Source organism: Pithys albifrons, chromosome 22 (genome assembly GCF_047495875.1).
Source record: "Pithys albifrons albifrons isolate INPA30051 chromosome 22, PitAlb_v1, whole genome shotgun sequence".
NCBI classification, from domain to species: domain Eukaryota; kingdom Metazoa; phylum Chordata; class Aves; order Passeriformes; family Thamnophilidae; genus Pithys; species Pithys albifrons.
The window spans coordinates 1,816,317-1,830,218 of NC_092479.1; the positions used below are offsets into that span (position 1 = coordinate 1,816,317).

The following is a 13,902-nucleotide window of genomic DNA, read 5'->3' on the forward strand; positions in this document are numbered from 1 at the left end:
TGTTATTAATGTATTTATAAAAGGACTTTTTGTTATCCCTAACTGAAATAGCCAAATTTACTTCAAATTCCACTTTTCTTTCCCTAATTTTTTTCCTGCATGACCCAGCTCTATCTGTAAATTCTTCCTAAGTAGCCAGCCCTTTTTTCCATAGTCTGTAAACTTTCTTTTTATCCCAGATTTCTTTCAGAATCTCCCTATTTAACCAAGCTGGCCGTCTTCCCCCCAGCTGGCCTTTGGGCATACTGGGACAGCCTGTTGCTGTGCACTCAAAATTTCCTGCTTGAAACATGTCCATCCCTCCTGGACCCCCTTGCCTTTAAGGGTTGTTTCCCAGGGGATGCTCTGAATCAGTTTTTTGAATAGGCCAAATCTGCTCTCTGGAAGTCCAAAGTAGAGGTTTTAATGATGGCTCTCCTTACATTCCTGAGGATTGAAAATTCTATTATTTCATGGTCACTGTGCCCCAGGCAGCCTCCAACCACTACATCTCCCACCAGCCCCTCTCTGTTTGTAAACAGCAGGTCTAGTGGGGCCTTACCCCTGGTAGGCTCATTTACCAGTTGATGAAGGAAATTGTCCTCTATACACTCCAGGAACCTCCTTGACTGCCTCTTCTCTGCAGTATGAAGCTCCCAGCAGATATCTGGCAGGTTAAAGTCACCCACAAGAACAAGGGCTGGAGATTTTGAGACATCTGCCAGCTGCTTGTAGAACAATTCATCTCCTTCATCATCCTGGTTGGGCGGTCTGTAACAGACACCCACAAGGGTGTCAGCCTTGTTGGCCTTGCCCCTGATTCTGGCCCAGTGCTGTGGGCCTTCCCCCCCAAATGCTGTGTCCAGTTTGGGCTCCTCAGGACGAGAAGGACAATGAGCCACTGGAGTGGGTCCAGTGGAGGCCAGAAAGATGGTGAGGTGTCTGGAGCATCTCTCTTATGAGGAGAGATTGTGGGAGCTGCACATGTTTAGTCTGGAGAAGACTGAGAGGGGATCTCATTAATGCATAAAAGTATCTTAGTCAGGTGCCCAGAGTATGATGCCAGACTCTTTTCAGTGGTGCCCAGAGACAGGATGAGGAGCAATAGCACCAAAGGGTGTTCATGAAATTTTTTCTGCCTGACCTGGGTTCTTTATTTGATGAGATAAAATTTTTTTTTTCTGCCTTCATCTAGATCTAGAGCAAAACATTTGATTCTCATGTGAGGAAATTGTTAAACTAGAGGGAACAGTGATATTAAAAAACATGTAGTTTATTGAGAGAAAACTAGAGGTTGTGCTGAAGACAGGATGGACAAGTTGGAACAAGGCCACCAGTGGGATTCATGGCACTTACTTAATATTAACACTAATGTTATTCACACAAAAATACCAAAGCATGCTTAGCAAACCTGAATGATGACTACAGTTGGGATCTTTTGTCCACACAGAGTAGGATCTTCAAGAGAGAGAAGAGCAAACTGTGTTCAGTTTTGGGCCCCTCATGACAAGAAGGACATGGAGGGGCTGGAGCATATCCAGAAAAGGACAGTGGAGCTGGGGAAGGGTCTAGAGCACAAGTCTGATGAGGGGCAGCTGATGGAGCTGGGGGAGCTCAGTGTGGGGAAAAGAAGGCTCAGGGGGCACCTTCTCATTCTCTGCAACTCCCTGACAGGAGAGGGAAGCCAAGGGGTGGGTAGGGGGTGTTGGGCTCTGCTCTGGGGAACAGGGCACAGGATGAGAGGAAATGGCTTCACGCAGTGCCACAGGAGGTTTAGGTTGGATATTAAGAAAACTTTATTTACTGAAAGGTTATCAAACACTGTCACAGGCTGCCCAGAGCAGTGGTGGAGTCACCATCCCTGGAGGGATTTAGAAGACATGTGGATGTGGCACTTGAGGACATGGGTTAGTGGTGAAAATGGTTGTGGTGCTGGTTTGCCAGTTGGTCTTGATGATCTTAGAGGGCTTTTCCAACCTAATCAATTCCATAATTCTATGAATTGCATGGCTGGATGTCCCAGTTTCCACCAAGGACAGGGTTGATTTTTCCCAGTAGCTGTTGAGGGTGGGACCTGGAGCCACATGGGTGTGGCCAAGACATTGGGTTATTCTGTACTATCTTAGGTCACAGCCAGGGGCCAGGCAGGGACTCTCTCTCCCTTCTTGGAACAGGGACATTCCTTTTATTTCTGGGGGAACGAGCAGTGGATGGAGTGGTGGGGTAATGCTGGTCCCAACCAGATGGTCTGTCCACCACTACTTTTCAGTATCTCAGTCTTGGGGGAAAACCAGGGGTGTGTGGTGTTTTGTTCTTTGTCTCCGAGGCTGTGCAACACTGAGTCAGTCAGCAAACATTTTTTCGTGCATATCACCCTTTTTTGTACACTTTTGTTACTAATATTGTTGCTGTTACTGTTTGTTTTCTTATCTCATTGCTGTTCCTGGTAAACTGTTCTTAATTCAGGATCTCTGTCTTTTCTCTCTCTCACCTGAGGGGGTGGTGGGAAGGAAGCAGCTTCATGGGGCTTGATTTCCATCTGGGCTTAAACCAGGACGCTGGGGAACTGCATAGTGAGAATTGACTGACATGGTGGTATGAAGTGAAGGGCCGGCTTTGGGTGCAGTAACAAGAACTAAGGAGCTAGTCTGAAATTTCTGTTCCAGTCTGGTTCAAAAAAAAGGTGAATTCATGTTGCAACATGACAGATCTGCAATGGGAAGATCAGGGGAGTGGAGAAACTGTTTTATGGGAGGAGCTGCCTTATTTAGACAGGGGAAATGAAGACTGAGAGGGAATATGATTGTGCTTTTATAATGAAATTGGAGTGGAAGGGTGGGATAAACACCTCAGAGAGTTTGGAAGGCTTTTAAAGCTAAAAGATAATGTTGGCACATATATGAACAGGTATACACTGGCCATGAATAAATTTCAGCTGAAAATTAGAAAACTTAGCAAGGGAATGAGACTGTGAAGGATCTTTACAACCAGGGGAAAGGGAGCAAAAAAGTTTTAGGACAGATCTTAACAATTTTATTGATGGGACTGTGTAGTGTAGTACTTTTGTCTGCACAGAACTGAGCTGGTGCCCTGCTGAGGTTCTGCTCAGAAGCACAGCATTGGTAGAGAGGAGGTCAACCTGTATTTATCAGCTGCCTCTTGTAGGGGTGACTGTAAGTGCATCCCTTAAGGAAGGTGGTTTAGAGTTCTCCCTTAAAGAGAAGAGAGTGTGTGTGGTGTGGGGGGGGTCCTGTAACCAATGAAATACTTTGGTGAATATGAGGTGAATGGACTCGCCAATAATGTTGGATGTGAGAGGATATAAAAGGTGTGGATGTTACTGAGAATAGAACTACTATGAACTGCTATCAACTACTATGATCTATGAGGAAACTGTCTGCAAAACTATCTTGAATAAACTCTTGTAAGCCTTCTGATCAAGCCTTCTGATGCCTGCTGTGCCTGAGCTCTTCTGACCATCATTCACGCTGCCCCCTTACTTGGGATAAGGGCAACCCCAATAGCCTCTCCCTTGTAGGTATTTTACTGGTATCCTAGAGCTTTTTCAAGCTACAGTGGTTGCATCTCATGTAAGAGATGTCTCATGTGGCCTCATCATATAAATAATAAATCAATTAATAGATGATTATTTAAGTATTGAGAGTAATTTTTTCTGTCCATCTGTTTTTTGATGGCAAACAGAAAAATTGGGGAGAAAAGGGAAAAGAGACTGTCAATGTTAAAAATAATTACTAAAAATATTAAATGAAATGTTGGTTTGAACACTGTCTTTAAGGCTATTTTTGTTTCCTTTAAAAAAATAGTTTTTGCTTGTCATCCACTTCCAAGAGCTGGACTTGGTGGAAGAACCCACCAGGGTGGTCTACAAGGTGATGCACATCAGTTACACTTTGGACATGTTCAGGTGTTCCTGTAACTTGCACCCCATAACACCCCCCAGTTAAACTGTGGAAGCAGTGGGGATGGATTTATTGCAGTACTGTGACACTCTTCCTGTTTTGCTGATCTCAGTTCAGATCCAAGACTTTGTAGGAGGCTCTCACTGGTGGGTTTGTAGCTGTTTCTTTGTTGCAGATAGTTTTGGGTTGCTGTGAAAGCAGCTCTCAGAGGGAAGCCATGGACAGCCTACTCAGGAAGGTGAATGAAGAGAAAACCATGAAAGTGGAAAGCTTTATCAGACTTCTGGGGGCTGTGAAAGCATCATTCTCTGGGCTTCATGGGAACAGCAAACATCTCTGATAGCAAAGGTATGGGTAGACTAAACTTCCATTTGTGACTTATGGTATTGACTGGTTTTCAAAGCAAGTAGCTAAAAATCCCTCAAAGTTGTAGATGTCTTGACATTGAACACAGACAGTCTCTTGCCTGGAATTCCTTGTGATTGGGGAAGATGGGGCTGAGGTTTATTTGGGTTGTGCTCATGTTCTCGATCCAGGCAGCGATTCAGCTCGTGGTCTCCTGTGTGGAGCAGAGTGTGCTGATGGGAATCCCACACTTAATGTCCCCATTAGACATCATTCTCTTGGATAGTCAGGCCCCTCCTCCTGTTTATTTTGGTGGAATTCTATTGTTTGCTGCCTGCCTGTGGTGGTTCAGGGACTCAGAGCCCCCATCTTTACCTACTGGGACAGCCTTCCAAGTTTGGGTGGGTTTAGACATAACTTGAGCAATTCACATTGAGAGACTCTAAAGCCACATAAAAATTAAAAACTAAATTAACATGCAGTGAAATGTAAATGAGTGTTTAATAGAAAGCAAAACAGTGCTTATAATGCTGATAATTTCCTCTGTAGCAGACATTCCCGACAGGCACTTGGCTTTGTCATTTGTTAAGCACGATTGCTTTCTCGAAACATAAGACTCCCAGCATAGTTAATTATCTTGTGGTAATACCCATTCCAAGGAGGAGCATTCCTTAATTACACAGAGCTGAATCCCTCAAATTGCAGCTTGAACAAACAGAAGCACAAATAATTCTTATCATGTAAATGAAGAGGGAGGGAATGATTTGATTCTACTGGAAGCTGATGGATTTTCTGATGGCATCTTTGGTGTCACAGTGCTGTCCTGCTAATGGAGAGTAGGAGGTCCTGCACCTGGCACAGGGCATGCTGTGGCTCTGCAGCTCACCTTGGCATAGCAACAGAGCTGAGAGTGCATTCATAACAACTCAAATTTGTGTCACAAAATCAGAAACATTCCAATGGGAGAAGGAGAGAAGTAATTCATCTTTGAAATTCCCTTGGCTTTGCTGGGGATCAGGACTCATGTCTCCAAGAAATCTTTGTTCAGGAAGCTTTTCACAATAGCTCAGAATCTCCACTGATTATTCCCCAAGCCTGCCATTGCCTCCCTCCCCATTCCAGAGAGTTTTCTGTCCTTACCCAGCACTTCTGGGTCCCAGAGACTTTATCTTGGTCCCCCAGCTGTGTATGTTTAGCTGGTTTTCTCCCAGGTAATTCTGTGAGAATGATGGATTCTTCTAGTTGGTACTGAACCAGAATGATCAAGAGACAGAAGTACACAGAAAACCCCATGCACAGATGTCTTGAATGAACTGCAGGGTTTGGTTTCTCCTACAAAAGTATGACCATCCATCTTCTTCAGTTTAGTAACTTCAGTGGTGAAAAAATCCTTCTCAGATTTGTCTATTTGGCATTTTTTAGTTTTATTTATCAACTAATCACATGACAAGTACTGTGATAGATTACTTTTGGGACACAGAAGATTTTTCCCAAGTCTCTTCATTATCCTGAATAAACACTGTTACTCTTCCTTGACTTTGTCCATTGTGTTCTAACACTGTAGTGTCTTTAAATGAATGGCGTGTTACTCTGGAGTCATCATTTTTCTGATTCATCAAGGCAAACTTCAGCAGATCCAGCTTGGAATTACATAGGAAAGGAGAAAGGAATGAAGTTAAAGTTGTGGGTTTTGGCATAAGGGAGAGAAGAAGGTGCTATAACTGTTCTGCAACCTCAAGTCTGGTTTGTGTGCCCTTAACATTTTCACCAAGGGCAACTGAGCCCACAAAGTTCTCAATTACCTTTGACCACCTGGGTGTTTGTAAAATGTTATTGTGTTTGATAGTCATACCAGGGCATGAGAGAAACACAACCCAGGGCATTTCAGAGCACTTTCTTGGTTGAGTGGATCATACACTCTGACTTACAGGCCTCTTATAATAAAACTACAATTAAGAGTCAGTAATGGGGTCTTTGTGATTCCAGGGCATCAGAAAAGGCTGATGAACATCTCAAGGTATTGCCTTCACACACAAGGTGAGATGTTCATCTGCTGAACATGGCTGAAAACTGAGACCTTCTTCTTCTGGGCTCAGATGAGGACTAAGACTCAGGAGACATCTGGGTGTCAAAGATCCATTTCTCTTAGGCACATGTAGGCAGAGGATGTTCTGTGTTGTCTTGGCTTTGGAGAAGTTCTGTATTGTTATGCTCATCCTCTGATTGAAGGTGAATCGAGGCGTGCTGAGCATAAGGCCCTGAGCATTGGTGGCTCAGGGAGAACTGTCTGTCTGGGCTTTTTTGGTCTCCCCTGCCTCTGAAGCCCTTTGGGAAGATGTTGCAAACTAAACTGTTCCTTTCTTCTTTCACTGAATTCAGGGCAATGGAGCCCAGAGGTTTATGGAGCCAAACTGTTACAACAATAGCAAGAGAACTTTGTAGAGTTCCTGACAGACACCAGGTGCTGCTGCAAGGCATCTCTGTTGTACAGAGCCTGGCTCCTGTGGAGAGAAAGGTGAGCAGCCTCCTGCATGTGTGCGAGCAGATACTGAGCTTTAATCCCCATCTGGGATCCCTGTCAAGTCCTGAGGATTTGATTTACTACCTGCTATGCTGGGTTTGGCACAGTCCTCCAGGAGGACTTGGCTTAATGATTTCTTAGTATCTTGTAGTGGGAGTGAGGCAGGTAATGTTTGTGAAGTTGAAGATTAGGGACTAAGAGTGGCTGATTTGGGCTCTGAGGAGAGATGTTTGATTCAGAGTGAGCTGAGGGAATGGCTGATGTGTTCAGGTTCTGGACTTCTGAGTGCTCCCCACTTAAGTTGAACAGTGAGCCAGGTCTGCCACACATGGGAGCAAGGGCAGGCTGGGTCTTGGTGAGCCTTGGTCATGTCCTTGGGGGGTGCCTATATCAGGAATTAAGAGTGTTGACATTCTGGTCTGTGTTTTTGCTCATGCCACCTGTGAAAGATTTATTCTTTTCCTGCTGAATTCCAGGGAACAAAAACTGATAAAGTGAAGGCTTCATCCTTGAAGACAGAGTTTGCATAAACTAAAGTTGTTTGGGTCTCTCCTATTGGTTGACAGGAGGTCTCCCATCCAAGTACTGTCCAAGCTCGCTCAGCCGTGGCAGATGAACCTCAGGACTTAAACGGTGGGGCCAGTTCTGCGCATGCTGAGCCTCACCTAAAATCCACTGCGCAGGCTGGAAGTGTTGCCCGTTCACAGAAACACAAACCGACAGAGTATCAGTTTATGCGGTGCTTTATTTGCTGGGCCCGGGAAACCTGGGGACTATTGTCCTAAGCCAGGATTCCAACGAGCCGTTCTCGAAGACAGCTTTTATACTTTTTCTACAGCGTTGTACGTGCACAAAGACACACGGTCTCGTTCATAAATCAGTTACATAGGTTATATGTATACAATTGATGTCCGTCTCCAAGGGTTAAAAATCTACCACGCTCGTCTAACACAGGATTCTGGTTAATTAGGCCCCCATCACCAAACCTTTTACATATGTTGATTCTAATCTTATCTTTAAGCAACAGTTTGTTTTCTTCCTCAGGTTCTATTTACTTCACTGATCGCTTTAATTATTGTCCTGCTGTTCCTAGCAAGTTCCCAATAGTTTCTGGGCCCCCACTACTGTTTCAAGTTACCTCACCACAGGCCCAGTTAAACCCCGTAAACCTTAGCATAACTACTTCCACAGTTAGATTTACAAATATATTTGTAACAACTCCCCCCTTTTGAGCATCCTTCGAGCTTCTTTTTCGCAAGGATGCTCAATCATTCAAATAGTTGCCTCCGAACAGGGCGGAGGAGCTGACATATTAGGCTTCAAAGCTCCTGGTATAATCATTTCTTTCTGAGTGACAGCCTTGATTACTTGGCGTGTGTGCTGACTTTCTTTTAGAATCATTCCTAAAAGACACTTATAAACAATTAAAACTGCCACAACAATTATTACGATTGATATTGCATACTGTATAATCGAGGAGAGCCAACCAGAGACCTGGATTCCTAGGGAACTAAAGATTTGTCCAATCCAGTTATGTTCTGCTTCTTCTTTTACCTCACATACCTTATTTTCGATTTGTCCCAATTGGCGAATGTCATTCTCGACATCTTGAGTAACATTAGGGATGTGTATACAGCAGTGCTCATTTCTACCATGCAAATACCCACAAACACCGTGTTCTTTGAGAAGTATCATGTCCAAAGCCATTCTATTCTGTAAAGTCATCCTAGAAGTAGCCTGCAACTGGATATTTATAGCTTAGAATCCTTTCCTGGTTACCGCTGCCAATCTTTCAGTTTGACCCATTAATTTAAACAACATCTCCCTATTCCGATAGGAGGCAACTGGTGCAAACAAAGATTCTAGAGCCCACTCAAATTTAACTCCCCCTGAGGGTTCATGCCAACCTTCTTTATCTAATCCTAAGTCCTGCAAATCCTGATCCACACTTCGTCTACTTCGTAGTTGTTTTTCTTCCTTAGTTAATTTTGATTCCTTCCAAAAAGGGCATAATGTAGGAATTCCTAAAGTAATTTGTGTAATCAGTCCATCTAAGGGCAAGTGAGTTGTCCACTGCCCGTGTCCTAGTACCCATACTAAATTTCCCGGGCTATGTACAGTTGAGTATTTACAATTAACAGCCTTCTCTTCCTGCTCTATAGTAATATAATGTTTATATCTTCTACACTCACATCCCCACTTCAATACCATTTTTACGGGAACAAGTCCTATCTGATCCTCCGGAGTGTCGCATGTAAATACTTGGGTACAATTCCATTCTTCTAGCTGCGTATGAAAATACCTGGAAGAGGTTTCAGTGGTAAAAACCTTTAGGTGTGACTGATCTTCTGTTCCCGTCCACTGTATACACCACTGCACCTTGCCAATATAGCTATAATGCTCCGAGATACTAGAACCCCAAGTAGTTTTCCATTTTTTTCCAGATATCAACATCATGAGTAACGTTCCGGCATTCTATAGTATATTGTTTTTCCCATTTTATATTTTGTCGTGGTGCCCCAGTACGGGCGTGATCACAGGGTTCATCAAAAGGGGGTTCGATATAACATCTACCTGTGTCCCTTTGCCATACATAATACGTAGGTTTCCTTTTGCACTCTGTTTCTGTCATTACCCGTTTAGTCAAACATATATCAGCCCCTTTCGATTCTGGTCGAGGTACTTTTCCAAATACTTTATGACATGTCCATGAAAAATTCTTGCCTGATAATGGCATAACGGTTACGGCGATTATCCCCCACGGAATAGGATCACTTGCAGTCCGGGGCATAAGTAAACAGGCGGTAATCTGAGATACATTTTGTATCAAACCAAAATCTCTAATTAGACCTATCACTAAGTTTTCACGATGTCTATATTCCTTTTCCCAACCTACCCCTGAATTCGGGGAGTCAGTGACAGGTTCCTGATCAGAGGAACCTATCACCCGTAACTCTACATTTCCCTGTTCCCTACTACTTTGAACTGTTTTTGTACATGTATAGTGTCCCATCCACATTTTTGTAGCTTTCGGTATATGCATGATAGAAATGCCCCTTCGCATCCTTTCATCCCAAGTCACTTTTGAAGTCAATTCTTGATCGTCATCGGCCCCATCCCATCGAGCCTTCCATCTAGCTTTAATTTCTCGGAAACCAACTCTCTGATCGCAAATAAATAAACAAGTTAGATTGACAGCGTTCCCTTCACGTACAGTTACATAAGATCTTGGAACTTCAACCGTTACCACCCCTCCCACTGGAACAATCCACCACCATAATATCAGGGCTGACTTCACAATATTAATCGGGTGGGTGACAGTGGTTCTACTGTCCATTTCAGAGGAACCTTTTTCACCCTGGTGTAATGGATCCAGTTGTCGATCCCTTGAACCTTGACGGCGGTATATGTAGTCATAATCACTTGGTGAGGTCCGTCCCATCTCTCCTTCAACGGCTCCTCAGACCACTTTCGCACATACACCTGGTCACCCGGAAGAATATCGTGTGCTGGATTCTCCAGGGGTAAAGGTCGATTCCACTGCAACGTCCCTCTGATTGCTGTAAGAGTTTTATTCAGAGCCAAAACATAACTAAGCAACATTTGATCCCCAGTTAAATGAGGGTCCCCCTGATATGTAGCAGCATGATAGGGTTTCCCATACAAAATCTCATATGGGCTAACTCCCACCCTTTCCCTGGGTTTAATTCTGATTCTTAGCAGAGCTAAAGGCAATGCCTGCGGCCATTGGATTTCTGCTTCTTGGCAAATTTTTGTAATTTGATTTTTCAATGTTTGATTCATCCGTTCTACCTGTCCGCTAGACTGAGGCCTCCAAGGGGTATGTAAATCCCAGGAAATTCCCAAAACTCTAGAAAGATCCTGAACAATCCCAGCCACAAAGTGGGGTCCCCTATCTGATGAAATTCCTAAAGGTACTCCAAACCTCGGAATAATCTCCTTTAACAACGTTTTAACCACCTCCTTTGCCTGATTAGTCCTGCAGGGAAAAGCCTCTGGCCATCCTGAAAAGGTACACACATAAACCAACAAATGTTTAAAATGTTGGGCTTTAGGAAACTCAGAAAAATCCACCTGCCAATAATCCCCAGGCTGTGGCCCCACTTTAATTATACCCATTTTTACCTGTTTCCTTACCACTGGATTGTTTTTAATACATACCGCACACATGGCATTGATCCTCTTTGCTAATGTTAACATCTGGTTTGAGAATATTTCTTTCCTTAAAAATTTTACTAACGCCTCTGCACCCCAATGGCACTTATTGTGTTCCACTTCAAGCACCTGCTTCATGATTTTTACCGGCAGTATCACTTGACCAACAGGGGTTACATACCATCCTTTGATATTCTTCCGTGCACACATCATTTGTGCAAGTTTCTCGTCCTCTGGAGAATAATGAGGCACTGTCTCCATATAAGATGCAGCCGGGTTTTCCCGGGTTGGTAATAATGCCATCTGAGTCTATACTTCCCGGGCAACCTGGCGTGCCACCTGGTCTGCTTGTTGATTACCTTGAAATTCTTTCCCCGAATCGTTTTGATGCCCTTTAACATGCATGATTGCTACTGCGGTAGGCTTATAAATAGCTTCCAACAACTGGAGGATTTCTTCTCGATGTTTTATCGAAGACCCCTGTGAATTAAGCAGTCCACGCTCTTTCCACAGGGCTCCATGCACATGCACTACTCCAAAGACATACTTAGAATCGGTCCAAATGTTCACCCTTTTTCCTTGGCTTAAAATTAGAGCTCGCACCAAAGCCCAAACTTCAGCTTTTTGCGCTGAGGTACCCGGTGGTAGTGCTTTTGCTTCCACTATCTGTCGCAGGGTGACCACTGCATATCCAGCATAACTGGTGCCGTTTTCCACAAAGCTGGATCCGTCTGTGAATAGTTCCCAATCAGGGTCCGGTAATGGTTCATCTTTTAAGTCCTTGCGACTAGCGTAAACCTGTTCAATCACTTCGACACAGTCGTGCTCCAATTTCCCTTCCTCCTGAGTAGACATTAAAAATTCTGCCGGGTTAAGGTGGTTGGTTAGCTTTAATTCGATATCGTCCTGCTCCCTTAGCAGGGCCTGATATTGGAGCATACGACTTGAGGAGAGCCAATGTCCCCCCTTTTGTTCCAACACAGTAATCACCATGTGGGGCACATAGACTGTCATATGTTTTCCCAAAGTCAATTTGCGAGCTTCCTGTATCAGTATCACGGTAGCTGCTACCGCCCTCAAGCACCCCAGCCAACCACTACTCACTGCGTCCAGCTGTTTAGAGAAATACCCCACTGGCCTCTTCCACGACCCCAGTTTCTGGGTGAGGACTCCCAACGCCAGCTGCTGTTTCTCATGCACATATAATTGAAAATCCTTGGTCAGGTCGGGCAGTCCCAAGGCCGGCGCTTCCTTAAGGGCTTGTTTCAATTCTTGAAACGCTTTTTCTTCTGCTGGCTCCCATGTAAACACCTGCTTCTTTACAGCCTCCTACAATGGTTTAGCCATTAGTCCATAGTTAGGGATCCACAGCCGGCACCATCCAGTCATTCCTAGGAAAGATCTTAACTCATGGTGATTACGAGGCACTGGAATGTCACAGATTGCTTTTATGCGGTTCGTTCCCAATCTAGTACCCCTTGGGAAATTTCACAACCCAGGTAGATAACTTTCTGTTTTACCAACTGTGCCTTTTCCCTAGAAACTCGGTATCCCGCTTGCCCCAACATGTTCAATAGATCAATAGTCAGTTTACAACAGAGTTCTCGTTCTGTAGCTCCCAGGAATATATCTCTGTGTATTGTAGAATTACATATGAAAAAGGTGAATCTTTTACCTGGGTAGTTCTCCATTCTTCCAATTCTTTGGCTAGCTGATTACCAAATATAGTAGGTGACGATTTGAATCCTTGAGGCAGTCTGGTCCAAGCCAGTTGGCACTTCCGTCCCGTGTCTGGATTTTCCCATTCGAATGCAAAGATGTGCTGACTCTCAAGTGCCAGGGGTATGCAGAAAAAGGCGTCTTTCAAGTCAATTACAGTAAACCACTGAAATTTCTCAGAGACAGATGTTAACAGCGTATACGGACTAGCTACCACAGGATATATATCTTTAGTGATTGCGTTAACTGCCCTTAAATCCTGCACCAGTCTGTATTTTCCATTTGGCTTCACTATTGGAAAAATAGGGGTATTATATTCTGATTCACATTCCCTTAATATTCCCAATTTCACAAACTGATCAATCATTGGAGCTATTCCCTTTCTTGCTTCAAGCCTTATTGGGTATTGCTTCACCCTTACTGGTTGCGCTCCTTCCTTCAGTTTTACTACTACCGGCTCAGCCGCTTTTGATTTACCAGGGATCCCGTCTCCCACACCCACGGAGCCACAGCCTGCTCTATCACCTCTGGTATCGTCTCTGGTTCTACTTCCTTAATCATAAACATTTTGCTAAGTTTTCTTCTGGTATTTCCAATTTTACCCTATCCTTATCAAATATTATTCTTGCTTGTAAAACCGAAAGCAAATCTCTTCCAAGTAGTGACTCTGGGCTGTTCGGCATATATAAAAAATTGATGATCAAATTCTTTCCCCCCCCCAAATTTAATATCAAGCGGCCGCAGGAATGTCTTTTCCTCCCCTTCCAACTTTTGCACTTCTTCCTAATATCCTCCTGCGATTGTCCCATAAATATCAAGGCCAGCTGAAGTTTACCAGATTCTGACTCTACATCCAAGTTAGTATATTTTCGAGCAGTATCCTTCAACCTTTCCAAAAAGTGCCGACGGAGATTCCCCCTTCTCCTGTCTCACCGAGTATAGCTTTGACCAATTCAAAGTTTTAGGAATACCATCACAAATTCCTTCAACCAACATCATCAAATCATCAAATTGCTAGGTGAAAACGGGACCTTAACTATAACCCTTTCACTATCTGCCCCCACCGCCTCCCGTAGAGGTGCCGTCAATTTAGGTCGCACGTCCCCCTCCTTCCCCTTTTGCCTTCCCCGGCGTGTGCGTCCAGCTAATGGGGTTCTTTGTACATCACCCCTATTATCTAGCTCCGACTCTTCGTCTGAAGAGGAGGGAGCAGAGGTCTTTTCTTTTCCTATTTTAAGGCTT

General features: G+C 44.0%; 1 protein-coding gene across 1 annotated transcript in view; it reads left to right on the forward strand.

Annotated features, from left to right (window-relative positions):
* ZBTB40 (zinc finger and BTB domain containing 40) overlaps nt 1-13,902 on the forward strand; it is a 50,538-nt gene that overhangs the window by 20,144 nt on the left and 16,492 nt on the right. Inside the window, 4 exon segments of the mRNA XM_071576012.1 lie at nt 4,075-4,217; nt 4,219-4,247; nt 6,624-6,698; nt 6,701-6,785. Coding sequence (XP_071432113.1) covers nt 4,075-4,217; nt 4,219-4,247; nt 6,624-6,698; nt 6,701-6,785 — 332 coding nt within the window.